Source organism: Erinaceus europaeus, chromosome 10 (assembly GCF_950295315.1).
Source record: "Erinaceus europaeus chromosome 10, mEriEur2.1, whole genome shotgun sequence".
Classification (NCBI taxonomy): Eukaryota; Metazoa; Chordata; class Mammalia; order Eulipotyphla; family Erinaceidae; genus Erinaceus; species Erinaceus europaeus.
Window position 1 is genome coordinate 13,778,292 of NC_080171.1, and position 27,016 is coordinate 13,805,307.

General features: G+C 47.4%; 1 protein-coding gene across 1 annotated transcript in view; it reads right to left on the reverse strand.

The window, feature by feature from the left end:
* Positions 1–4,079: 4,079 nt before the first annotated feature.
* Positions 4,080–27,016, reverse strand: part of NANS (N-acetylneuraminate synthase) — a 31,551-nt gene continuing 8,614 nt past the window's right edge. The window contains exons 2-6 of the mRNA XM_060199117.1: positions 26,595–26,810; positions 11,947–12,046; positions 7,963–8,117; positions 6,027–6,293; positions 4,080–4,316 (exon numbers count right to left, since the gene is read on the reverse strand). Of these exons, the coding sequence (XP_060055100.1) occupies positions 4,107–4,316; positions 6,027–6,293; positions 7,963–8,117; positions 11,947–12,046; positions 26,595–26,810 (948 nt within the window). The 3' untranslated portion in view covers positions 4,080–4,106. The remainder of the gene's footprint in view (positions 4,317–6,026; positions 6,294–7,962; positions 8,118–11,946; positions 12,047–26,594; positions 26,811–27,016) is intronic.

The window sequence follows — 27,016 nt, forward strand, 5'->3', positions numbered from 1 at the left end:
AAATAAATAAAAGGGAGAGTGGAAGCCCCAGCCCCGCGTGTCCCATGTCGCGCATGCTCAGGAGCCCTTCACGCTCCCCCCCACCCCCGCCATTGCCCCTAGAACAAAGTCCAAACTTCACAGGCTTTTAAAAACCTATCTGGGAATGGGGAGGTAGCGCAGCGGGTTAAGCGCAGGTGGCACAAAGCACAAGGACCGACGTAAGGATCCTGGTTTGAGCCCCCGGCTCCCCACCTGAAGGGGAGTCGCTTCACAGGCGGTGAAGCAGGTCTGCAGGTGTCTGTCTTTCTCCCCCCCCCCCCCCCCCCCCCCCCCCGTCTTCCCCTCCTCTCTCCATTTCTCTTTGCCCTATCCAACAGCGACAACATCAACAACAATAACTACAACAACAACAAAAAATTGACAAGGAAACAAAAGGGAAAATAAATAATAATTTAAAAAAAAAACCTTTCTTTCTTCTCCCGTTCATAGCACTCACATCTCTGGGTAAACATCTCAGAGTAAGCACGTGGGGTGCCATGTGTGAAGGTGTCTTCCAGCAAAAATCGCTCAGCCCTACTATGGGTCCAGCACTACCTCTCTGTCCTGGAATATCCTCTGGAGCTGAGCTTCCCAACCCCACAGGGCTAGACATGTGCGGGGAGACACATCTGCAGCCATCAGGGCAGTGGGTGAGGCCTGAGGGGTTACAGGCAGTCCCCCTGGACAGCCACTCAGGCAAAGCTGTCATTTTTCTCCCCAGGCCCTGATGGGAAGTGGATCCAGACAATGGCCTTTCTTCACAATTCTCGGCATCACACAGTCCTCTAGCAAAAGGTAGCTAAGTTCTTTTTTTAAAATTTATTTATGTATTTCCTTTTTGTTGCCCTTGTTGTTTTTATTGTTGTTATTATTGATGTCACTGTTGTTGGATAGGACAGAGTGAAATGGAGAGAGGAGGGGAAGACAGAGAGGGGGAGAGAAAGATAGACACCTGCAGACCTGCTTCACCGCCTGTGAAGTGACTCCCCTGCAGGTGGGGAGCCAGGGGCTCCAACCAGGATCCTCATGCTGGTCCTTGAGCTTTGCGCCATGTGCGCTTAACCCGCTGCGCTACTGCCCGACTCCCAAGTTCTTTTTTTTTTTTAATTATCTCAACTTATTTGTTGGAGAGAGACCATCAGAAATTGAGAGAGGTGGGGGAAATAGGGAGAGAGACACCTGCAGCACTGCTTCACTACTTGCAAAGCTTTCCCCCTGCAGGTGGTGACCTGGGGCTCAAACCCAGGTCCTTGCTCGTTGTAACATGTGTGCTCAACCAGGTGCACCACCACCCGGCCCCTAGACAGCTAAGTTTTGTTTTCTTTGGAGCTTTTCCAAATCTGAGTTCTTCCCCGTGGCTTTCCTTCTCAGTCTGTCCGGCCCTGGAGGCAGCTCCCTGTTCTGCATTCTCAGCTCCTGCCCAGGCAAGGCCTCGCTCCCTTTCTTCCCAGGCAGACCTACATTCTATCTCCAGGCCCTGGACATAGCCCTGTACCACCAGGCCATGGCTCTTTTTGTCAAGAAGTCTCTGATATTTGCTTCAAGGTTGCCTTTGCTGCAATAGAAAACAAGGCTATGGGGAGTCGGGCAGTAGCACAGCAGGTTAAGCACAGGTGGTGCAAAGCACAAGGGCCAGCTTAAGGACCCCAGTTCGAGCCCCTGGCTCCCCACCTGCAGGGGAGTCACTTCACAGGCAGTGAAGCAGGTCTGCAGATGTCTTTCTCTCCCCCCTCTGTCTTCCTCTCCTCTCTCCATTTCTCTCTGTCCTATCCAACAACAATGGCATCAATAACAATAACTACAACAATAAAAATCAAGGGCAACAAAAGGGAATAAATTAATAAATATTTTTAAAAAAGATGGTTATGAAATCAGAAATTTCAATTGTTTACCCAAGATCTGCTTACAAAGAGAAATGACAAGGAGTAAACACTGCCTAGAATCTGATACTGCAGCAACCGCAGTTTTTGACAAGTTTTCTTTTTCACATGAGTAGAGCCCAGGATTCCCACCCCACCCCACCCCACCCACACAGGCAAACATTTACTGTCTGGGGATCCACAGGAGAGGGAGCCCCATACTTATTCACAGGTTCAGAAGGCTAATGCATGCATTTGAAAAGAGACTCACACATATACTTTGAAATGAGAGGAGTTGTGTATCAAACAAGAGCAAGCAAATACAAGCAAAGATTGAGAAATTGGAAAATAGACCTGAAAAGAATCTTAGCACTGACTGATTCCAAGACAAAGTACAGCAGAATATATTTTGTACACTAGGTGTGTTGGTGCATTATGGGTTACAAAAGGACTGATGTCACCTTTACCAGGACATTTGAAAGTCACCACAGGCTGCTGATACGTCAAGCCCCATGTGTTACACCTTTCTCTTATAGTTCAATCTCCCCCTACCCCCATCGTGCATGTCACCTTCTAGTCACTGATGTTACCTTTCAACTCACCTGTGTGACTGACTCACTGTGCTCAAAAATTCTTCTGTTTCTCCCCCATCTGAATAGATATTCTTGAGAGAGGGGTTTGGACTGATCACTTTGTATCGTCAGTACTTAAAAGCAGGCCTGGCATATAGTAGGCCCTTCATAACCACTGAAAACGGAAATGAGGGGCCGGGTGGTGGTGCACCTGGTTGAGCACACATTACAAAGCACAAAGAACATGGTGCAAGCCCCCAGGCCCCACTTGTGGGGGAAATTTGGCAAGTGCTGAAGCAGTGCTGCAGGTGTTTCTTATTCTCTTCCCCTAACTTCCCCTTCCCTTTTGGTTCCCCTGTCTCTATCCAGAATAAATAATAAAGTACTTGAAAAACAAACAATAGGGATGAATGTCATTGTCTCCTTTTTCTCACAGGGAAACTAGCACTTTCTGTATTTCTCTGACTCCAAGATTCTTTAGCCAACTCCATCTATTTATTTATTTATTTATTTATTTATTATTGGATAGAGACAGAAATTGACAATGGATGGGGAGATAGAGAGAAGAGACAGAGAGACACCTGCAGCTCTGCTTCACCACTCGTGAAGCTTTCCCCTTGCAGGTGGGGACTGGGGGCTTGAATCTGGGTTCTTGTGCACTGTAATGTGTGTACTTAACCATGTGTGATCCACCAACCCCTCCTCCAGTGCCAGATAAATGTACAGCTCACAAGACACAGAACTCAAGGCAGGTGAGAGAGATAAGCACAACAGAGGAGGAGAGACACCTGGTGGTCAGGAAGGAAGGGAGGTATCTAGCCATCTGAATGGAGTTTTACAGGAGGAATGAAGGGGATCTGGGTGGAGAGACAGCATCACGGTTCTGCAAAAGATGCTCCAGCCTGAGGCTCCAAGATCCCAGGTCAATCCCCAGCACCACCACACACCAGAGCAGAGCAGTGCTTTCAACTTTGTTTCTTCCTCGCTCATTAAAATAAATAAAATGGTTTTTTTTCTTTGTCTCTAGGGTTATTGCTAGGGCTCAGTGCCTACACCATGAATCCACTGCTCCTGGAGGCCATTTTCCACCCTTTTGTTGCCACTGTTGTTGTAGCCTTGTGATTATTATTGTTGTTGTTGATGCCATTTGTTATTGGATAGGACAGAGAGAAATGGAGAGAGGAGGGGAAGACAGAGAGGAGGAGAGAAAGATAGACACCTGCAGACCTGCTTCACTGCCTGTGAAGCGACGCCCCTGCAGGTGGGGAGCCGGAGGCTCAAACCGGGATCCTTACGCTGGTCCTTTTGTTTTGCGCCACATGCACTTAACTCGCTGCACTACCGCCCGACCCCCAATAAAATATTTTTTAAATAACAAATAAAGGAGAGGACCCATAAACCACTGGAGGGCAATGAATAGCTTCTGAGTCCTCCTGTCCTGAGGGTGCCCACCCAAAGCACAGACTGCTGTATTTGCCATCTGTACCCCTCCCCTAGGTCTGGCACAGGGCATGGTCCCCATGTGTCTCCTGTCCTGGGAAGGGCAGTGGGTGGGAGCCAGGCCTCTGGAGACCACCACTCCTGCCCCACCTCTCTTAGACACACCAGACAGCACCAGTGAGGCGGCTCAAAATTCAGAAAATGGTGTTTTATTCTAAGACTTGATTTTTTTGCCATGATTTTCGACTGATTCTTCCATGATGGTGTCATCTTCTTCTATGGTAACCAGGACCCTCTTGCCCACCAGATTGAAGATGTCTTCGGGAGGGTAGCCCTTGGGCTCACCCACCTTCACTGTGAGCATGTCCAGTGTCAGGATGGTGCCTTCTGGGATTTTCACTTTTGCCACCACAGACTTTCCCAACTGTGAATAAAAATGAAAGTAAGACTTAGCACTGGCCTCTCACAGTGGCCAGTGCGCACTGCCTTCCACCCAGGGCCCCTGACCGTCTTCACAGTGCACCTTGAGAGAGGGGCCCCTGCTCTCCCCGTGGTGACTACAACAGGCCCTCAGGCATGACAGTGGAATGAGTCAGAGGAGAGACATCTAAAGTGCAAAGGAAAGGACTCCATTTATGGAGCCAGACAGAGCCAATTCAAATCCAGATAGCTTGGGGTCTGGGCGGCAGCTCAGCAGGTTAAGCACATGTGGCACAAAGTGCAAGGACTGACATAAGGATTCCAGTTCAAGCCCCCGGCTCCCCACCTGGGGGGGGGGTCACTTCACAAGCGGTTAAGCAGATCTGCAGGTGTCTATCTTTATCTCCCTCTCTCTGTCTCCCCTTCCTCTCTCACCGTTTCTCTGTCCTATCTAGCAGCAACAACAGCAATAACGACAATAATAACAACAAGGGCAACAAAAATGGGTAAAGTGGCCTCCAGGAGCAGTGGATTCATAGTGCAGGCACTGAGCCCCAGCAATAAGCCTGGAGACAAAAAGAAAAAAAAAATTACAGACAGCTGGGCACAAACTGTGGCTGAATTTCTTCCCCAAAAGGGAGATAATATGGGGCCGGAAAATAGCTGGAATCAAGCCCGGGGAACACGTGAAGGAGCTATTCACAGAACATACTGTCACATCTGCCCTCTCTGTCTCTCTCTTCCTGTCTCTCTCTCTCTCTCTCATACGTGGTGGGGGGATGCATTGGGAGCTGTGGAGTCACACTGGTGTGAAGCCCTGACACACAGTGGGAGGGGACAGCAGTGTCTATCGTACTTCCTGCTGACTAAGGACTAGTGATAGCGTCTATAGTCATACCTGCGACCGATGTTCTCAATAAATGATGACGGGGTTGCTCTTGTCACCACCTAATTTCAGTGAGCTATCTCAGCTTAAACATGGGGAGACTGAGGCCAAGTAAAGACCAAAGAATCAATCCTGCTTACAGCTGAGAGCCAGGATACAGAGTATGTCTGTCACAGAAGGCTAGCAAGCAGCAGGTCCTAATATTTGCTTGCTCCTCTCTCTCTTTTTTCCCTCCCTCCCTCCCCAAGTGTACAACACCCCCCTACACAGTTGGTCACAGGCTTCAGATACTTGGGAAACTATAATATGATCCTAAGTGGCCAAAGAAACTGCTAGCTTCTGTTGCTGCCAATACATACCCCCCCCATACACATACACACCCTCCACAACTCAGCAGATTGGAGGGATATCTTTTTTTTTTCTTTTGCCTCCAGGGTTCTTGCTGGGGCTCAGTGCTGACACTACAGATCCACTGCTCCTGGAGGCTTTTTTCCCCATTTTATTGGTCAGGACAGGAAAAATTGAGAGAGGAGTGGGAGACAGAGAGGAAGAGAGAAAGACAGACACCTGCAGACCTGCTTCACCACTAGTAAAACATCCCCCCCTGCAGGTGGGGAGCCAGGGGGCTCGAACCTGGATCCTTGCATGGGTCCTTGCATTTGACTGGGTACTTAACTGGGTATGCCACTGCCTGGCTCCGGAGTGATGATCTTTCATTATTCCCTAGGCCTGGGCTCCACTAGGGTTGGCATTATCTCTACCTGTCTTGTAAGCCCACTATGGACCCTCTTAGGAGAATGGAAGCAGGCAGGGTGGGGCGGAACCCACCTTCTCATTGCAGGCCATCTCACAGGGCAGCAGCTGCTTGATGGGGGATCCCATGGCCTTCTCCACCAGGCGAACGGACCGCACCAGCTCAGCCAGCTCTCCGGGCTCCAGCGAGGCTGAGTGGTCACTTCCCTTCCAGGTTTTGTCCAGAGTTATATGGCGCTCCAGCACCTTGGCCCCCAGAGCCACTGCGGCCACAGATATTGCTATGCCTGTCTCGTGCCCAGAATACCCTATAGGGATGTCAGGAAAGAGCTTCTGATATTCCTTTGAAACAGAAAAAGAGAGAAACAAGTTAAAGGGGCCAGGTGGCGGCGCACCTGATCAAGTACACATATTACAATGTGCAAGGACCAGGGTTCGAGTTCCGGTCTCCACCTGCAGTGGGAAAGCTTTGCGAGTGGTGAGCAGGGCTGCAGGTGTCTATTTCTCTCCCTCTCTATCTCCCGCTTCCCCCTCGATTTCTGACAGTCTCTATCCAATCAATAAAGATTAAAAAAAAAAAGAAAAGAAAGAAGGGAGTCGGGCGGTAGCACAGTGGGTTAAGCACAGGTGGCGCTAAGCACAAGAACCGGAGTAAGGATCCCAGTTCGAGCCCCCGGCTCCCCACCTGCAGGGGAGTCGCTTCACAGGCGGTAAAGCAGGTCTGCAGGTGTCTATCTTTCTCTCCCCCTCTGTCTTCCCCTCCTCTCTCCATTTCTCTCTGTCCTATCCAACAGTGACAACACCAACAACAATAACTACAACAGCAATGAAAAAACAACAAGGGCAACAAATGGGAAAACAAATAAATAAATAAGTATGAAAGAAAGAAACAAGTTAAATGTTTTATTTCTTGCATACATTCAAGTCTCTGGCACATCTGAGGTGGAGGTCTTTCAGTTCACTATCTGTGCAACTGTGGTGAAGGTACTGACACTCTCGGGGCAGGTGGTGGCACACTTAGCAGAGAGCGCACATTAACATGCAAAAGGACCAAGGTTCAAGCCTCTGGCCCCCACCTGCGGGGGATGGGGGGCGGGGGAAGCTTCACAAGTGGTAAAGCAGGTCTGCAGGAGCTTCTCTCTCCTTCCCTCTGCCCTCTCAATTTCTCTCTGTCTCTATCAAAAATAAAAAATAAAGAAAGAAATGGTCATCAGGAACAGAGGCTTCATCCTGAACGCCAGCAATAACCCTGGTTATTCAAGAAGGAGGAGGAGGGGGCCTGGGCAGTAGCATTACCGGGTTAAGCACATAGAGTGTGCACAAGGGTCCCGGTTTGAGTCCCTGGATCCCGTACCTGCAGGGGAGGGGTCACTTCACAGACAGTGAAGCAGGTCTGCAAGTGTCTATCTTTCTCTCTCCCCTCCTCTCTCCATTTCTCTCTGTCCTATCCAACAACAACAACAGCAGTAACAACAACAAGGGCAATAAAATGGGAAAAATGGCCTCCAGGAGCAGTGGATTCGTAGTGTAGGCACCAAGCCCCAGTGAGAACCCTGGAGGCAACAACAACCACAAATTCACCTTCTTCACCTCATCTTGGATGGAGCTTGAAAGGAAGCATGTTAAGTGAGATAAGTGAGAAACAGGATGAATATGGGATGCTCTCACTCACAGGCAGAAGTTGAGAAACAAGATCAGAAGGGAAAACACAAAGCAGAGCAGGACTTGGACTGGAGTTGGTGTATTGCACTAAAGTAAAAAACTCGGGGTGGCAGGCGGTAGTAGCGCAGTGGGTTAAGCGCACATGGTGTGAATCGTGAGGACCAGCTCAAGGATCCCAGTTCGAGCCTCCGGCTCTATTTTACCATCGACTGTAAACCGTTAATCCCCCAATAAAGAAATATTTATAAATTTTAATTGAAAATTAATTAATTAATTAAAATACAAAAGGCTCACATCCTTCCTCCCACAGTACATGGACCTGCAGTGGTGGCACCTCGCTCCTGCTCACCGAGATGACACGCAGGTTGACGTCCTCGGGCAGCAGCGGGTAGGCGCTGGTACACTGGAGGAAGCAGAAGTTGGGGTTGTGGGGCTTCACGATCTGATAGACTTGCTTCATGGTGTCCATCGACTGCATCCCACTGGAGATCACCATCGGGCGGCCTGAGTAAGCCAGCAACACCAGGATCATCACCACTTTTCTTCATCAGGGGTTCTGACTCCCTCTACCACCTCCCAACGGTTATTTCCTGGCTCAGCTGAGCTTCACTAACTCTGATCTTTTTTTTTTTAGCTTTCTTTTTTTTTTTAAAAAAATATTTAATTTAATTTATTTATTCCCTTTTGTTGCTCTTGTTGTTTTATTGTTGTAGTTATTATTGTTGTTGTCATCGTTGTTGGATAGGACAGAGAGAAATGGAGAGAGGAGGGGAAGACAGAGAGAGGGGAGAGAAAGACAGACACCTGCAGACCTGCTTCACCGCCTGTGAAGCTACTCCCCTGCAGGTGGGGAGCCGGGGGCTCGAACCGGGATCCTTAAGCCGGTCCTCGTGCTTTGCGCCACCTGCGCTTAACCCGCTGCGCTACAGCCCGACTCCCACTAACTCTGATCTTAAACACAGTGGCGGGAGGCGGGCGGTAAAGCAGCGGGTTAAGAGCACGTGGTGCGAAGCGCAAGGACCCACAGAAGGATCCCAGTTCGAGACCCCGACTCCCCTGTGGGGAGTTGCTTCACAGGCAGTGAAGCAGGTCTGCAGGTGTCTTATCTTTCTCTCTTCCTCTCTGTCTTCCCCTCCTCTCTCCATTTCTCTCTGTCCTTTACAACAACAATGACAATAGTTACAACAACAATAAAAAACAAAGGCAAGAAAAGGGAAAATAAATAAATAAATAAATATTGTCCGGGAGGTGGCGCAGTGGATAAATAAATAAATAAATATTAAAAAAGAGAGAGAGGAAAAAAAAACAAAACATGGTGGCAACCATGGCAGATGAGAGGACAAAGGAAGTATGGCTGGTCCCTGTCCTCAACCAGTGTAGAGTCCTCCCATCAGTCACTACTTCTGGTAGCAGAGTGAACTGAATTAAGGAGCAGAGGGATTAAGAGGCTCCACTGTGTGGTCCATATAAAACTTCTTGGAGAAATTTCTGGCTTTGGTAAATGTAAGTTTAGGGAGAGGCAGTGCACCTGGTTAAGCACATATATTACCAAGCCCAAGGACCTGGGTTCAAGCCCCCGCTCCCCACCTAAAAGGGGAAACTTCATGAGCAGTGAAGCAGGTCTGTAAGTGTCTGTCTTTCTGTCCCTCTCTCTAACTCCCTTCCCTTTTCAATTTCTCTTGGTCCTATCCAATTGTTTAAAAAAGTAGAAAATTGTGGTCCGGGAGGTGGTACAGTGGATAAAGCATCGGACTCTCAAGCATAAGGTCCTGAGTTCAATCCCCAGCAGCACATGTACCAGGGTGATGCCTGGTTCTTTCTCCTATGTTTCTCATTAATAAATAAATAAAGTATTTAAAAAAAGTCTTTAAAAAACAAAAGTAGAAAAAAAGTGGGGAAAGTGGCCAGAAAAAAAATTATAGTGCTTGCCACTGAGCCCTAGCGATCACCCGGATGGCAATAAAAAAAAAGGGGAGGGGAGTCAGGTGGTAGGTAGTACAGCGGGTTAAGCACTGGTGGCACAAAGCGCAAGAACCTGCGTAAGGATCCCGGTTTGAGCCCCCGGCTCCCCACCTACAGGGGGGTCGTTTCACAAGCAGTGAAGCAGGTCTGCAGGTGTCTGTCTTTCTCTCCCCCTCTCTGTCTTTCCCTCCTCTCTCCATTTCTCTCTGTCCTATCCAACAATGACAACATCAATAGCAACAATAATAACTACAACAATAAAACAACAAAAGGAAAGGGCAACAAAAGGGAATAAAAAAATCTTATTTAAAAAAATTCTAAGTAAAAAATGATGAGAAATTAGGTCTATTATAACATCTGATGCCTGCATGTGACTGTACAGTGGTTTCCTCAAAACACGCAACTGCATTTGACCCTCCTATCAACCCTGTGACTGAAGCAGGGCAGGTAAGTATGATGCCTCAGACTTTATTCTTTGCACAGAACAACACTGAAAATACGTTGTGACTTTTCCAACAGCCCAATACTGGGACAGGGCATCTCTGGGCGCCACACTCACTCTTCAGATTCAAGAGTGACTGGGGGTCAGGATGGTTCCACAGTATCAGAGCGCCTGCCTTGCACGTGTGAGGCCTTGGCACCCATCCCCAGCACATGACAGTAACAAGGACAAAAACGAGTCAGGGGGTGGGGAAGATAGCATGACGATTATGCAAAGATTCTCATGACAGAGGCTCTGAAGTCCCAGGTTCAATCCCTCCACTGCCATAAGTGGAGTCAGAATTTTCTGGATGGTGGGAGCAGGTAAGCACCTGCTCTGGCTCTGGCTCACTTTCTTATTAACATAAAGTAAAATAAAATAAAATAAAATATAAAAATTGGGGGAGCCAGGCAGTGGAGCACCAGGTTAAGCGCACATAGTACAAAGTGCAAAGACCTGCACAAGGATCCCGGTTCAGGCCCCCGGCTTCCCACCTGCAGCGGGGTCACCTCACAAGTGGTGAAGCAGGTCTTTCTCTCCCCCTGTCATCGCCTCCTCTCTCAATTTCTCTTTATCCTAGCAAAAAAAAAAAAAAGTGGCCACAGAAGTAGTGGATTCATAATGCAGGCACCGCGCCCCAGTGGTTAACACTGGAGGGAAAAAAAAAAATTGGACCAGGGTTAAAAAAAAACAAAACACACACACACACACACACATTACCACTCGCAAGGAACTGAGTTCAAGCCCCCAGTTCTCGCCTGCAGAAGAAGCTTCATGAGTGGTTCTTCTTCTAGCGTTTGCACTTCTTCCGTAGCCATTCAACAGCGTCAGGTTGAAAGCTGTCAGGAGCTGCTTGTTGCTGGCTTTGAAAGTGACTGGGATCCATGTGGATTCAGTCGGCTAGGAAGGATCGTCAGTTTCCCCAGTGAATGGGGACTCACGGGATGCACCACGAGAAGGCCGATCCAATGCATCCAGTGCGTCATGAGTGGTGAAGCAGAGCTACAGGTGTGTCTCTCCCTATCTTTCTCTCCCTTCCCTCTCAATTTCTCTGTCTCTCTAAAAAATAATAGCAATACCAATAATTATAATAGTAAAATGAAAAAGGAAAAAATTAATGGCCTCCAGGAACTGTGGATATGTGCAGATACCAAGTTCCAGCAGAAACCTTGGTGGCAATAGAAAGAAAGAAAGAAAGAAAGAAAGAAAGAAAGAAAGAAAGAAAGAAAGAAAGGAAGAAAGAAAGAAAGAAAGAAAATTCTTACAAAATCTATTTTATCCTAATCTCAAATCAGCATATGAGAAGTAGAACTATATGCTGCCTGAAAAGAGTATTCTTTTGGGAGTCAGGCTTAGCGCAGCGGGTTAAGCGCAGGTGGTGCGAAACTCGGGGACTGGCGTAAGGATCCCGGCTCCCCACCTGCAGGGGAGTCGCTTCACAGGCGGTGAAGCAGGTCTGCAGGTGTCTGTCTTTCTCTCCCCCTCTCCGTCTTCCCCTCTTCTCTCCATTTCTCTCTGTCCTATTTGGCAACATCAACAACAACAATAATAACCACAACAATGATAAAAACAAGGGCAACAAAAAAGGAAAATAAATAAATAATTTTTTTTTTTAAAAAAGGAGTGTTCTTTCTTTTTTTAAATTTTGTTTTCACTTATTTATAAAGAACCAGAGCATCACTCTGGCACAGGCAATGCTGGGGATTGAACCCAGGACCTCAGACTTGAGAATCCAGTGTCATACTCACTGTGCCACTGTGCCACCTCCCAGGTCACTGCAAAGAAGTTTCTAAAGTTTGTCTTCATGAGACTCCTTGAGTTACTAAGTAAAGGAGTGAAAGTCATGAAACTTTGTTCTATTTCATTTTATAACAAAAACCAAAACCTCACCTTTCTTGGCTGTCTTTTCCAGATAAGGAAAATTATTGGTGTCTCCAGATCCAACTTTGAAAAACGGAACATTCAGTTCATGTAGAAACTCAACAGCCATCTACAAAGTCAAAGAGAGGGGAGTTGGGCTGTAGCGCAGCGGGTTAAGCGCAGGTGGCGCAAAGCACAAGGACCGGCAGAAGGATCCCGGTTCAAACCCCGGCTCCCCACCTGCAGGGGAGTCGCTTCACAGGCGGTGAAGCAGGTCTGCAGGTGTCTATCTTTCTCACCCCCTCTCTGTCTTCCCCTCCTCTCTCCATTTCTCTCTGTCCTATCCAACAACGATGACAACAACAATAATAACTACAACAATAAAACAACAAGGGCAACAAAAGGGAATAAATAAATAAATAAATATTAAAAAAAAAAAAAGTCAAAGAGAGAAACTGTCCAAAAACGCTGCCCTCAAGACAGGCACGAGCCATACACAGATAAAGCCTCTTCTCACCCAGGCAGACAGACTCCCAAACAACTAAAAAGCAGACCAAGATGTGTGCTATCAGCCCTTTCCTTCCTACACAGACGTTCTTTCATTCAAACCCACCCACCCATCCCGCCCAACAAGGAATGAGGATCTGGAAAGAATCACACGCTGGCCAGACCTTGCTTCCCCAGGGACACCAGGGGTCAGTAGACAAACCCAAAGCAAGTCAGGGCTTAGTGTTGACCTAGAAGCCAGGCAGTGAGAAAGGAAAAAAGTCCCTCAAAGCCCTTATTTTATTTTTATTTATTCCTTTTTGTTGCCCTTGTTTTGTTATAGTTATTATTGATGTCGTCGTTGTTGGATAGGACAGAGAAATGGAGAGGGGAGGGGAAGACAGAGAGGGGGAGAGAAAGACAGACACCTGCAGACCTGCTTCACCGCCTGTGAAGCGACTCCCCTGCAGGTGGGGAGCCGGGGGGGCTCAAACCGGGATCCTTACGCCGGTCAGGTCCTTGCACTTTGCACTGTGTGCGCTTAACCAGCTGCGCTACCGCCTGACTCCCCCTCAAAGCCCTTATATTCAGGTAGAAGCAGTCAGGAATAGAGGCCGCCTTAATCCCTGCCAAAGGTGGACCAACTGGACCATGCTCTGGCCCAGACCTGACACAGCAGTCTGCAGCTGGAGGGAACCCATCAGACCAAGTTCTCTCATACTTCATTCAACCTGTCTGGTCCACACAACAAAACAAATCTCAAGTCGTTTTTTTCCAAATACTCAAGGTGCTCCATCTTCTCTTCTTATCTGGGATTCGCTGGCCAGCCTCAGGAAAGTGATGCATGGCAGCAAATACTTGGCTAAAGGAATCAGTGGACCAGCTTTAAGAGTAAAACGTGGGAGTCAGGCGGTAGCACAGTGGGTTAAGCGCAGATGGTGCAAAGCACAAGGACCAGAGTAAGGATGCCGGTTCCAGCCCCGCCTCCCCACCTACAGGGGCGTCGCTTCACAGGTGGTGAAGCAGGTCTGCAGGTGTCTGTCTTTCTCACCCCCTCTCTGTCTTCCCCTCCTCTCTCCAGTTCTCTCTGTCCTATCCAACAACGACAACAACAATAATAACTACAACAATGAAAAACAAGGGCAACAAAAGGGAATAAATAAATATTTTTTTAAAAGTAAGACGTTAGTGGTTAGGGGCTAGTTCAGCCAGTAGAACACACACTTCGTTGTGTGTGAGGACCTGGGTTTGGGGTCCTAGTGCCAGGGGAAATTTCATGAACGGTGGAGTGGTGCTGTGTTCTGGCTCCATCTGAAACTTAAAAAAAAAAAAAAAAAGAATCCACCAGGAGCAGAGCAGTGGAGTCACACAGATACAAAAAGTCCTGGAAGGCAAAGAGGAAAAAAAAAGTAAAAATTTAAGTCTTCTGTCAGACTACAAGAACCTCCCAAAACTACTATTTTTAAAAGTGGAAGTTAAACAGCCGCTCAATCGTAAAGCTTAAGACTTGTATGCATGCAGCCCAGGGCTCAGTTCTTGGTATTAAAAATGCACAGGCGGTGAAGCAGGTCTGCAGGTGTCTGTCTTTCTCTCCCCCTCTCTGTCTTCCCCTCCTCTCAATTTCTCTCTGTCCTATCCATCAACATCAACAACAAAAATGGGGGGGGGGGGAAATAGCCACCAGGTATTTGGCACAGGTACCAAGCCTCAGCGATAACCCTTGGAGGCAAAATAAAAAATAAAATAGCGCAGTCCGGGAGGTGGCGCAGTGGATAAGGCTTTGGACTCTCAAGTTCAATCCCCGGGCACATGTACCAGAGTGATGTCTGGTTCTTTCTCTCTCTCCTATCATTGCTCATGAATAAATAAATAAATCTTTAAATAAATAAATAAGCCAAAGTGAGGGTCTAGGCAGTAGTGCACCGCGTTAAGCACACACAGTGTGAAACAAAAGGATCCCAGTTCAAGCCCTCAGCTCCCCACCTAAAGGGGAGTCGCTTCACAGGCGGTGAAGCAGGTCTGCAGGTGTCTGTCTTTCTCTCCCCCTCTCTGTCTTCCCCTCCTCTCTCCATTTCTCTCTGTTCTATCCAATAACAACAGCAGCCAACAACAATAAACAGTAATAACAAGAACAATGGAAAAAATGGCCGCCAGGAGCAGTGGATGTGTAGTGCAGGCACTGAGCCCCAGTGATAAAACCCTGCAGGAAAAAAAAAAAAAAAAGCCAAAATGGTGGTGTGCCTGGTTGAGCACATGTTACAATGCACAAGGACCCAGGTTCGAGGCCCTGGCCCCACCTGTAGGGAGAAAGCTTTGCAAGTGGCGAAGCAGGGCTGCAGGTGTCTCCCTCCCGCTCTACCACCCCCCTCCTCTCAATTTCTGGCTGTCTCTATCCAATAAATAAAGATAATTTATGTTAAGAAAAAAAGGAGTGGTCCAGAAGGTGGAGCAGTGGATAAAGCATCAGATTCTCAAGCATGAGGTCCTGAGTTCAATCCCCGGCAGCACATGTACCAGACATGATGTCTGGCTCTTTCTCTCTCCTCCTATGTTTCTCATTAATAAATAAATAAAACCTTTTTTAAAAAGGGGAGTTGGGTAGCAGCGCAGCGGGTTAAGCACAGGTGGCGCGAAGCACAAGGACCGGCATAAGGATCCCGGTTCAAGCCCCTGGCTCCCCACCTGCCTGGGAGTCACCTCACATGTGGTGAAACAAGTCTGCAGGTATCTACCCCCTCTCTGTCTTCCCCTCCTCTCTCCATTTCTCTCTGTCCTATCCAACAATGACGACATCAATAACAACAACAATAACTACAACAATAAAGCAAGTGCAATAAAAGGGAATAAATAAATAAATAAAGAAAAATACCAAAGTGGTACTCTGGGCTCTCTTCCTCTCTTTCATAAAAATAAATCTTTAGGGGGCCAGGTGGTGGCGCACCTGGTTAAGCGCATGCATTACAGGGCACAAAGACCCAGGTTCAAGCCCCTGGCTCCACCTACAGGGGAAAAGCTTCACAAGTGGTGAAGCAGGGCTGCAGGTGTCTCCCTCTCTCTCCCTGTCTCTCTCTCCCTCTTGACCTTCCCCTCCCCTCTCAATTTCTCTCTGTCTCTATCAAAATAAATAACGTTCTGAAATAAATAAATAAATCTTTAAAAGTGTGAAAAAAATACTTTCGTGCCTGAGACTCCATGGTCCTGGATTTAATTCCCAGCACCACCATATGCCATAGCTGAACACTGCTGGTTTAAAATCTTAAAAAACAATAAAAAGTAAAAGTTAAAAAAAAAAAACCCAAGTGGGGCAGGGGAGACAGCATAATGGTTATGCAGATGCTCATGCCTGAGGCTCCTAAGTCCCAGGTTCAATCCCCCGCACCACCATAAGCCAGAGCTGAGCAGTGATCTGGTGTTTCTCTCTCTGTCTCTCTCTGCATCTCTCTCAAAAAAATTAAGTAAATAAAATAAAATAATAAAAAAAACAAGTAGGCAGAATGAATGTCATGAAATGTAAAATTCTACTTGTGTTTCAGAAACAACTTTGGAAGACTGAACGAGCTAGGTCCACACTTTGAAAATGGGACAACATGACTCTTCCGGGATCATCCGGGATCGTGGTCAGAGGAAACGCCAGTTGTGATTCTGCTGTCGAGGATGGGCTTGAGAGTACATACGCTTAATTAAGTTCCTCCCTGAATCAGAGGATGAATAGCAAGGGCCTAGGTGACCCCAAGGGGCAGGGTGGTCAGGAACAGTGTGAGAAGGTCAGTCTACCAGCTGGCTATTAAAAAAAAAAAATTACATGAGAAAAAGTTTCACAGAGAGCCAGAAGGAACAGCCCTGCTCCAAGACATGCTCAACCAGGCCCCCTGTCTCTGGTTTATATGCCCCTCATGCTGTCAACCAGCTCTAATACAAAACAGAAAAGCACTCATTCGAACATTATTTTTATTTATTTTTATTTATTCCCGTTTGTTGCCCTTATTGTTTTATTTTTGTAGTTATTACTGTTGTTACTGATGTCGTCGTTGTTGGATAGGACAGAGAGAAATGGAGAGAGGAGGGAAAAACAGAGGAGAGAAAGATAGACACCTGAAGACCTGTTTCACCGCCTGTGAAGCGACTCCCCTGCAGGTGGGGAGCTGGGGGCTCGAACCAGGATCCTTAAGCCGGTCCTTGTGCTTTGGGCCACATGCACTTAACCCGCTTCACTACCACCAGACTCCCCACATTTGAACATTATTTATTGAACAAAGTCTAAGTTTCCGGCAGGTGAGGAGAGTACTTCATGCACTCTAGTGCTAAGTTTCTTTCCATGTCACCTGCAGCTTGTGGGAGGGGCTTCAGGATGGGGAAAAACACCCTAAGGACAGAATGAATGCAGAGCCAGCAAGGCCAGAGAGTGTCTCCACGCAGATGACATTTTTGCAGTCTTCCTGGGGAACCAGACCCACCTAGTGGCCACTCAGAGAAGTGCCGTTCAGAGCAACACGCAAGGACCGCTAATCCCAGTGACAGCTCTATTCCCAGTCCTTTTCTCTATGGCCACCTTCCTTAGGGTCCCCTGGCTCTGCCCACTTCGCTGCCCGTCCCTTCCCCAAGGAGGCGTTCAAAGCAGCCAAGTAGCCTCATTTGCCCTCCCTCCTCCCACATCACAAAGGCTTTCTGACCCCGTCTGAAGGGAACCTGGCCAAGCAAGCATGACCCTCCCTGGGCAGCCAGCTGGGCTCAGTGCACAGAAAAGTCCCACCAGCACTCTGCACCGCAGGGTTCTAGGTTTTTTTGTTTTTTTTTTTTTAAATCCTACTATTTCCTCAATGTATTCAATTCAAAACCCCTGTTAACAAGGGGAGGGGCTTTGAGAATTCTAATGAATGAGGACCAGCAGCACATGTGCCTATACATTTCCCGCTTGGTTTTTGTCGGTGTCTGTTTGTTTTCCTATCACTGGGGCTTCACCACTCCGCTCCAGGCTGCCTTTTTCAGACAGAAAGACAGACACTACAGAACTGAAGCTTTCTCCAGTGCAACGAGGGCCAGGCTTGAATCTGGGTTGTGTACGTACCAATCAGGCACTATCCCAGTGACTGAGTCTCTTGCCTGCCACAAGGAATCTCTTTGCCTATCACGTCCCAGGAAAACTGGGGTCCAGTGATTTAAAAGGCAACAGAAAAGAGAGGAGTTGGGATTTTTCTAAAAGTCTCTGCCACCCCACCCGCCCCCCTTAGTTTTCAGGCTCTGCAGAAAAGGAGAATTCCGAGGTAATAAATTCGGGAGAAGAGGTTGTGCTAAGGAACTTCCCAGGGCAAGAAATGATGGAGTAGGGGGCCAGGCGATGGCACACCTGTTAAGCTTACAGAGTACGATGTGAAAGGATACGCACATGGACCTGGGTTCAAGCCCCCGGCTCCCCACCTGCAGGTGGAATGCTTCATGAGCAGTGAAGAGGGTCTGTAGGTGTCTGTCTTTCTCTCCCTCTCTCTGTCTCTCCATCCTCTCTCAATTTCTCTCTGTCCTATCTAATAAAAAATTTAAAAGGAGTGGTCTGGGAGGTGGTGCAGTGGATAAAGTGTTGGACTCTCAAGCATGAGGTCTGGAGTTCAATCCCCAGCAGCACATGTACCAGAGTGCTTGCTATCTGGTTCTTCCTCTCTCTCTGCCTATCATTCTTCATGAATAAATAAATAAAATATTTAAAAAAGAAAAAGAAAAAAATGACCACCAGAAGCAGTGGATTCGTAGTGCTGGTGCTGAGCCCCAGTGACTAAAGGCAGAAAAAAAAAAAAGAAGGGGCCAGGCGGTACTGCAGCAGATTAAGTGCACATGGATGAAGCTCAAGAACCAGTGTAAGGAAACAGGTTCAAGCCCCCCCCGGCTCCCCACCTGCAGGGGAGTCACTTCATAGGTGGTGAAGCAGGTCTGCAGGTGTCTATCTTACTCTCCCCCCCTCTGTCTTCCCCTCCTCTCTCCATTTCTCTCTGTCCTATTCAGCAACAACAATAAGAACAAGAAGGATACAGGTCCATGAAAGATGATGAATGACATAGTGGGGTTGTATTGTTAAATGGGAAACTGGGGAATGTTATGCATGTACAAACTATTGTATTTACTGTTGAATGTAAAACATTAATTCCCCAATAAAGAAAAAAAAAAAAAAAAAAGAAGAACAAGAAGGGCAGGAGTCGGTAGTGCAGCGGGTTAAGCTCACGTGGTGCAAAGCATAAGGACCAGCGTAAGGATCCCGGTTCAAGCCCCCGGCTCCCCGCCTGCAGGGGAGTCACTTCACAGGCGGTGAAGCAGGTCTGCAGGTGTCTGTCTTTCTCTCCCCCTCTCTGTCTTCCTCTCCTCTCTCCATTTCTCTCTGTCCTATCTAACAACAATGACATCAGCAACAACAATAACTACAACAATGAAAAACAATAAGGGCAACAAAAAGGGAAAATTAAAAAAAATAAGAACAAGAAGGGCAACAAAAATGGGAAAAAAATGGCCTCCAGGAGCAGTGGATTCTTAGTGCGGGCACTGAGCCCCAGCGATAACCCTGGAGGCAAGAGAGAGAGGCATGGATTCAAAAAAAAAAAAAAAAAAGAAAGGAAAGAAAAAGGCGGTTCTGGTCCAGGAGGTGGTGCAGTGGATAAGGCACTGGACTCTCTCAAGCATGAGGTCCTGAGTTCAATTCTGCGGTAGCATATGTACCAGAGTGATGGCTGGTTCTTTCTCTCTCCTGTCTTTCTAATTAATAAATAAGTAAATGAAATTAAAAAAAAAAAAAGGTTCACTAGTTAGGACCCATGCCTTGCTCTGGTTTGAGAAGCTGCAGTGTTCTTTTTAGATGGAGAGAGGTAGACAGGCAGAGTGAGAGACCACAGCAGCGCTTCAGTGTGGTGGGTGGGGTTCAGGCTAGAATCTGGCTTTTGCACATGGCAGAACAGCACACTATCCAACTGAGCTGTTTTGCAGGGCCTTCTCACCCACCACCCCCAAGTAAGTTGCTTAGAATAGTGAGAGTGTAGGGAGTCGGGAGGTAGCGCAGTCGGTTAAGCACACAGTGGGTTAAGTGCACATGGCGCAAAGCGCAAGGACCAGCGTAAGGATTCCGGTTCAAGCCCCTGGCTCCCCACTTGCAGGGGAGTCACTTCATAGGTGCTGAAGTAGGTCTGCAGGTGTCTATCTTTCTCTCCTCCTCTCTGCCTTCCCTTCCTCTCTCCATTTCTCTCTGTCCTATCCAACAACGATGACAACAATAATAAATACAACAATAAACAAGAGCAACAAAAGGGGATAAATAAATAAATTAAAAAAAAAAAAAGAGCAAGAACAGTGAGATTGCACATGTGCAAGGCCCTGGGCCCCAGGGAACAAAAGGGCAAGGTGGCTGAGAGACAGCACAGAGCAGTACACCAGCCTTGCTGACCTGAAACCCCAGAATTCCTAGGTTCAGTACTCCAGAGGTCTCAGGTTCAAACCTTGGTACCACCATAAGGCAGAGGTGAGCACTGCACTGATTTCTGTCTCAAAGAAAGGGAGAAAGAGAGACAGAAGAAAGGAGGGGAAGGAGGGAGAGAGAGAGAAAAGAAGGGAAAGGTTAGGTGGTGGCACACTTGGTAGAGCAGACATTACCATACAACAGGATACAGGTTCAAGCCCCTGGTCCCCAACTGCAGAGGGGAAGTTTCACAAGCAGTAAAGCAGTGCTGCAGTTCTCTCTTTCTCTCTGCCTCCATAAGGGAAAAAAAAAAAAAGTCACTGGGTGGGGGCAGATAGCATAATGGCTATGCAAAGAAACTCTCGTGCCTGAGACTTCCAAGTCCCAGGTTCAATCCCCTGCACCATCATAAGCCAGAGCTGAGCAGTGCTCAGGTAAAAGAAAAAATGAAAAAAAAAAAAAAACTAACTAGTTTACTGTAATGACTGTAATAAAAACTCTTAATTCTAAAAAAAAAAAAAAAAAGAGTCACTGGGAGAGGTAGAATTGTCATGCAGGCACCAAGTCCCAGTGATAATCCTAGTGGGAAAAAGGGGGGGGGAAGACTTGGGAGATAGCAAAGTGGTTTATACACACTTTCATGCCTGAGGTTTGAAGGTCTCCGGTTACTCTAGCACCACTATCAGCCATAGCTGGGCAATGCTCTAGAAAAAACAAACAAGGGGAGTCGGGCGGTAGCGCAGAGGGTTAAGCGCAGGTGGCGCAAAGCACAAGGACCCACATAAGGATCCCAGTTCGAACCCCGGCTGCCCACCTGCAGGGGAGTTGCTTCACAGGCGGTGAAGCAGGTCTGCAGGTGTCTGTCTTTCTCTCCTCCTCTCTGTCTTCCCCTCCTCTCTCCATTTCTCTCTGTCCTATCCAACTACGACAACAACAATAATAACTACAACAATAAAACAAGGGCAACAAAAGGGAATAAATAAATAAAATAAATATTTTTAAAAAAAAAGAAAAAACAAACAAATAAAGAGCTCCATCTCCTCTCAGACTCTAACCTGTATGAGGACACTGACTCGGACAGAGGTGGTGAGGGAAGTGGGTACTGGGGGGCCGAACCAGAGGGGAGGCTGGCCCTGCAGGATGGTCACTGCAAATCTCAGGTTCTCTTTTTCTTTTTTCTTTTCTTTCCTTTCCTTTCCTTTCCTTTCCTTTCCTTTCCTTTCCTTTCCTTTCCTTCCCTTCCCTTCCCTTCCCTTCCCTTCCCTTCCCTTCCCTCATACAGGTTAGAGTCTGAGAGGAGATGGAACTCTTTATTTGTTTGTTTTTTCTTTTTTCTTTTTTTTTTTTTTAATATTTATTGTATTTATTTATTCCCTTTTGTTGCCCTTGTTTTATTGTTGTAGTTCTCTTTTCTTTTCTCTTTTTTCCAGAGCATCAGCTCTGGCTTCTGATGATGTGGGGAGTTGAACCTGGGACCTCAGAGCATCAAGCATGAGAGGCTGTTTACATAACCATTATACTTTCTCCACCGCCCACCTTGTGCTTTCGTTTTAAACACGCCATAGACACCAAAGGCACTGTTTGCCCAGTTCCACAGGCCTCTGGGCAGCTCCGACCTGGTAGCCTGGAAGCATTCTTGCCCTTAAATTCTGTTACACCTGAATCTTGCCTCAGCACATGCGGAACGCCCTCACACAACAGCCTGGGCAGAGAAAACAGGCATTCCCCAGACACCTTCTGTTCCATAAGGAAATGAAGGTAGATAAATACACACAGTCGCCAGATAAATACAGAACGAGAGACCAACCCACGTCCAACGGCTGGTTCAGCAAGGCCACCTGGTCAGCAGAGCAATTAACTTATAAAAGAACTGGCCAGAGGGGGCTGGGCAGCGGGACATGCGGTCGAGTGCACACATTACCGTATGCAAGGGCCTAGGTTCAGGTCCCCAGTCCTCACCTGCAGGGGCGAAGTTTCACGAGTCCTATAGGTAGCTCTCTTTCTCTCTCCCTTTTCCCTCTCAATAGCTCTCTGTCCTATCAAAATAAAATTAAATAAATAAATATAAGAAAAAAGATCAAGAAGAAAGGAAAAAAAAAAAAACAGCTGCCAGGAGCAGTGTTCATTATGTAGGCACCAAATTTCAGTAATAACCTTAGTGACAATAAAATTTTTTAAGAAAAGAGAGAAAAAAAAAAAAAGGCTGGCAGAAACACAACCTGTCTGTCATGTGCACCTGTCTGTCATGCTGTGGTCCAGGTTGGAGTCCAGCTCCCATCACACTGGAGGAAGTTTCAGTGCTGTGGTGTCTTTTCCTCTCTCCTTTTCACCCTTTCACCTGTCTTTATCACTCTATTTCTTTTTTTTATTTGTTTACATTTATTTATTTTCCTTTTTGTTGCCCTTGTTGTTTATCATTGTTGTTGTTATTGCTGTCGTTGTTGGATGGGACAGAGAGAAATGGAGAGAGGAGGGGAAGACAGAGAGGGGGAGAGAAAGACAGACACCTGCAGACCTGCTTCACCGCCTGTGAAGCGACTCCCCTGCAGGTGGTTTCAAACCGGGATCCTTACGCCAGTCCTTGTGCTTTGCGCCACCTGAGCTTAACCCACTGAGCTACACCCAACTCCCAGTTACCCTATTTCTGTCTCTAAAAGTTGACCTGGAATGCTGAAGCAAAGGGAATGACCAAAAAAAAAAAACAAAAAAACCCTCAAGAATACACTTTCCCCCTCACTACTGTGTCCAGGTCAGTCAGAGGTCACCTAGGGACACATGGCAATCCTACGACAGATGAGCCTGCCCAGACTCAGAAAACTGCAAGGAGCTTTTGGGTCAGGAGGGTCCTGGTGGGATGGACACAAGGCCTTTCATGGCCCTTGCACTGAAGGCTCTCTCAAGCCCCGTGTAAGCAGGCATCTTCACGATCTGGTTTTTACACATGGGCATCCGAGATTCAAAGAGGCTGACTGGTGAGTCCACAGCAAGTATCAGTATCGTGGGACTGGAACTGAGAGTGGCTGCAAAGCTTTCTGGGGAACCAAAGGGTGCGGGTGAGAGACAGCCACCAATACCCAGGCTCCTCCTCGCCTCCCAGCTGCTTGTGTGTCTCGTCTTGGAGCTACCTGTGAGCGAAGGAACTAGATGAGTGTAGGGCATGGCACCTGAGGAGTGCACTGCTTTGCCATGTGTGTGACCCAGGTTTGAATCCAGCTCCCACTCACTGCACTGAAGGAAGTTTTGGTACCATGTTCTCTTTCACTCTCTCTCTCTCTCTCTCTCTCTCTCACACACACACACACACACACACACAGAGGCCAGGCAGTGGCGCACCTGGTTAAGCACACACACTACAGTGCTCAAGGACCCAGGTTCAAACCCTTGGTCCCCACCTGTAGGGGGAAAGCTTCACAATTGGTGAAGCAGGGCTGCAGGTGTCTCTCTGTCTCTCTCCCTCTCTATCTCCCCCCCTTTCAATTTCTGTCTCTACCAAATATTAAACTTTAAAAAACAACTAAACAAGTGACTTCCAGGGGCTGGACAGTAGTGCAGCGGGTTAAGCACACATGATTTGAAGAGCAAGGACCAGAGTAAGGATCCCGGTTCAAGCCCCCGGCTCCCCACCTGCAGGGCAGTTGCTTCACAAGCAGTGAAGCAGGTCTGCAGGTGTCTGTCTTACTCTCCCCCTCTGTCTTCCCCATCCCTCTAAATTTTTCTCTGATCTATCCAACAACAACAGCAATAACAGTAACAAGGGCAACAAAATGGAAAACATAGTCTCCAGGAGCAGTGGATTCATAGTGCAGGCACCGAGCCCCAGTGATAACCCTGAAGGCAAAAAAAGAAGGGGGTGGGAGTAAAAAAGAAGGGGGTGGGAGTAGCTGGCATAATGGTTATGCAAACAGACTCTCATGCCTCAGGCACCATAGTCCCAGGTTCAGTCCCCCACACCACCATAAGTCAGAGCAGAGGAGGAGAAGGAGGAGGCGGAGGAGTGATTTCCTGGGGTTAGGGATGTAGTTCCCGGGTAGAGCTGCTTGTAGAAGCCCTTGAATTCCACCCTCAGCACCAAAATATCAATAAAGGGTCCTCTCCCTAGTGGGGGTTGTACTGTTATGTGGAAATGTTATACATGTATAAACTATTGTATTTTACTGTCGACTGTAAACCATTAATCTCTCAATAAAGAAATAAAAAAGGGGGGTCAGGGGCCGGGTGGTAGCACACCTGGTTGAGCGCATATATTACAGTGCACAAGGACTGGGGTTTGAGCCCCTGGTCACTACCTGCAGAGGGAAAGCTTTGCGAGTGGTGAAGCAGGTCTGCAGGTGTCTCTCCCTGTCCCTCTCTCTGCCCTCCTCCTCTCAATTTCTGGCTGTCTCTATCCAATATATAAAGAAAGATAATAAAAAAATTAAAAGAAAAAATGGGGGTCCTCTCTCCTTAAGCATTCACTTGCATGACCTTGGAAGCCTGGAAACCACTTAGCCGCAAAGCCCTCACTCAGGAGTGTGTGGCTGTAATCTGTCTTCTAGGGTTCAGTGCTGACTCAGGATGTCGGAACTTGGAGAGCCCTGACAAAGCAGGTTTTTGTCATCTCTGGGCTGACTTTATCAGACAGAAACAAGAAGAAAAAAAATTATGGGTGGGTTTTTCTGTTTTCTAAATTTTCACTTTTGAAATTTAAGCAATCTATTGATTTAATACTGGTTTACAAAAGAAATTTATTGGGAGTCCGGCGGTAACGCAGCGGGTTATACACACGTGGGGCAAAGCGCAAGGACTGGAGTAAGGATCCCAGTTCAAGCCCCCGGCTCCCCACCTGCAGGGGAGTCGCTTCACAGTCGGTGAAGCAGGTCTGCAGGTGTCTGTCTTTCTCTCCCCCTCTCTGTCCTATCCAACAAAGACATCAATAACAACAACAATAATAACTACAACAATTACAAAAAAAAAAAGGGCAACAAAAGGGAAAATAAATAAATATATAAAAAATAAAAATAAAAAAGAAATTTATTGGGCGGTCCCCACCTGGAAGAGGGAAGTTTCTTTCACAAGCAGTGAAGCACGTGTTCGCGTGTCTCTCTGTCTTTCTTCCTCTCTATCTCAACTTCTCCTTTGGGAGAAGCTTTGGTACTGTGTTATCTTTCCCTCTCTCCCTTTGTCTCGGGTCTCTGTTCCTCTCTCTGTCTGAAAAAGTTCACTCAGAGTAGTGAAACCTCGGCAGTGACATTTTGTTTCTTTTACATTAAAAAAAGAACAGGAGAGAAACTCAAGGAAGTTAGGAGGCAGATGAGATCTGAGGTGGAGTACCAGCTGGACTTTTCCGGGATGTTATCGAGGGCTGTCCTGTGAGCCTCTCCCTTCAGGATGACATTAATGTCACCCCACCCACATATGTCATTTTCCACTGCAGGAAAACTGGCCCGGTGTGAGTTACCCACAAGCTGGGAGGACTCTGGAATTCCAGTGTGGCTACCCTCTATCCCCAGAAACAAGCTGTTCTGACACTTTTTTGACAGAGCTTACCCTCGGCCTCCCATTTTGCTGGGGATTTATCTGGTTAATGCTACAGGTGGAACACACACACACACAAATTCCTTAAAAACTGCACACCACAACAGGGTGTGGGGAGATAGCATAATGGTTATGCAAAACACTTTCACGTACACTGAAGGCTCTGAAGTCCCATGTTTAATTCCCCACACCACCAAATGCTAGAGCTGAAGGTGCTCTGGTCTCTTTACCTTTTTCTGTCTCTCTTTCCCATTACATTATTATAAAATAAAATAAACCTCCACTCTTCTAAAACAAACAAAACCTGCATGCCACACAGCCTGGGAGGTGGCACAGTGGCTAACCCACCAGATTTAGAATCCTACAGGAGGGAAGTGTCAATCCCCAACATCACATATGTCAGAGTAGTTCTCTGGTTCTCTCCCTCTCACTTTTTTTAATAAGTTAAAAAATGAGACTGGACAGTGGCACATCTGGTTAAGCACGCGTATACCAGGACCCAGGCTCAAGCCCCCGCTCCCCACCTGTGGGGGCATTTCACGAGCAATGAAACAAGTCTGCTTTCTCTCTCCCTCTCTCCCTCTCCTCCCTCTTCAATTTCTCTCTGTCCCATCCAATAAAATGGAAATGAAAAGGGGAGACAGGCAGTAGCGCAGCAGGTTAAGCACACATGGCACGAAGCGCAGAGACCTGCACAAGGATCCCGGTTCGAGCCCCTGGCTCCCCACCTGCAGGGGAGTTGCTTCACAGGTGGTGAAGCAAGTCTGCAGGTGTCTGTCTTTCTCTCTCCCTCTCTATCTTCCCCATCTCTCAATTTATTTCTGTCCTATCCAACGACAACGGCAATAACAACAACAAGAATAAACAACAAGGGCAACAAAAGGGAAAAAATGGCCTCCAGGAGCAGTGGACTCGTAGTGCAGGAGCCCCAGCTGCCAGGAGTGGTGGACTCGTAGTGCAGGCATCAGGTCCTGGAGTCAAAACACAAAACAAGTTTAAAAAAAAAAAGCAATAGAAAAGAAAACTGCAAAGACACCACTCTCAGGAAGGATCGTCTTCTTCCAGGCCAACAGTCTATTTCTTTAAACAGATAAACTGCAATCAATCAGTCTCTGCTTCTATTTCAGCAATTCATCTTTCCTGCTGGCAATAAAAAAAAAAGTTGGAACTGTCTCTAAGTCAAAAGCCTCCAGGTGACGTGCTGTCCCCTGGGTCTGCCAGGTGGCAAATGCCAGCGTGGCAGAGGACTCACCTCATCCATGCCAGAGGCAGTGAAGAAGATGCCGATCTCTTGGGCGTATCTCTGCAGCTCCTTGTACTGGGCGTGGCTGAACTCCAGGTGGCGTTTGTGCTCTCCATAAGTCTTCCCCCAAGAATGCTTCGAGGTGTATGGCCTCTCCAAGGCTTTGCGATTAAACTTGTACTCCAGCTCACTCTTCTGGAACTTGGCACAGTCGGCTCCACATTCCTGCAACACATGTGAGGGGTCCTGTCAATGACTCCTCCCGGATTCTCAGAGAGAAGAGACATGCCGGGACAACTGCTATGATGTCACTATCTTTAAAAATGACCGAGCGAAGGGGGTCAGGTGGTAGTGCAATGGGTTAAGCACATATGGTGGGAAGCTCAAGGACCAGCGTAAAAATCCCAGTTTGAGGGAGTCGGGCTGTACCA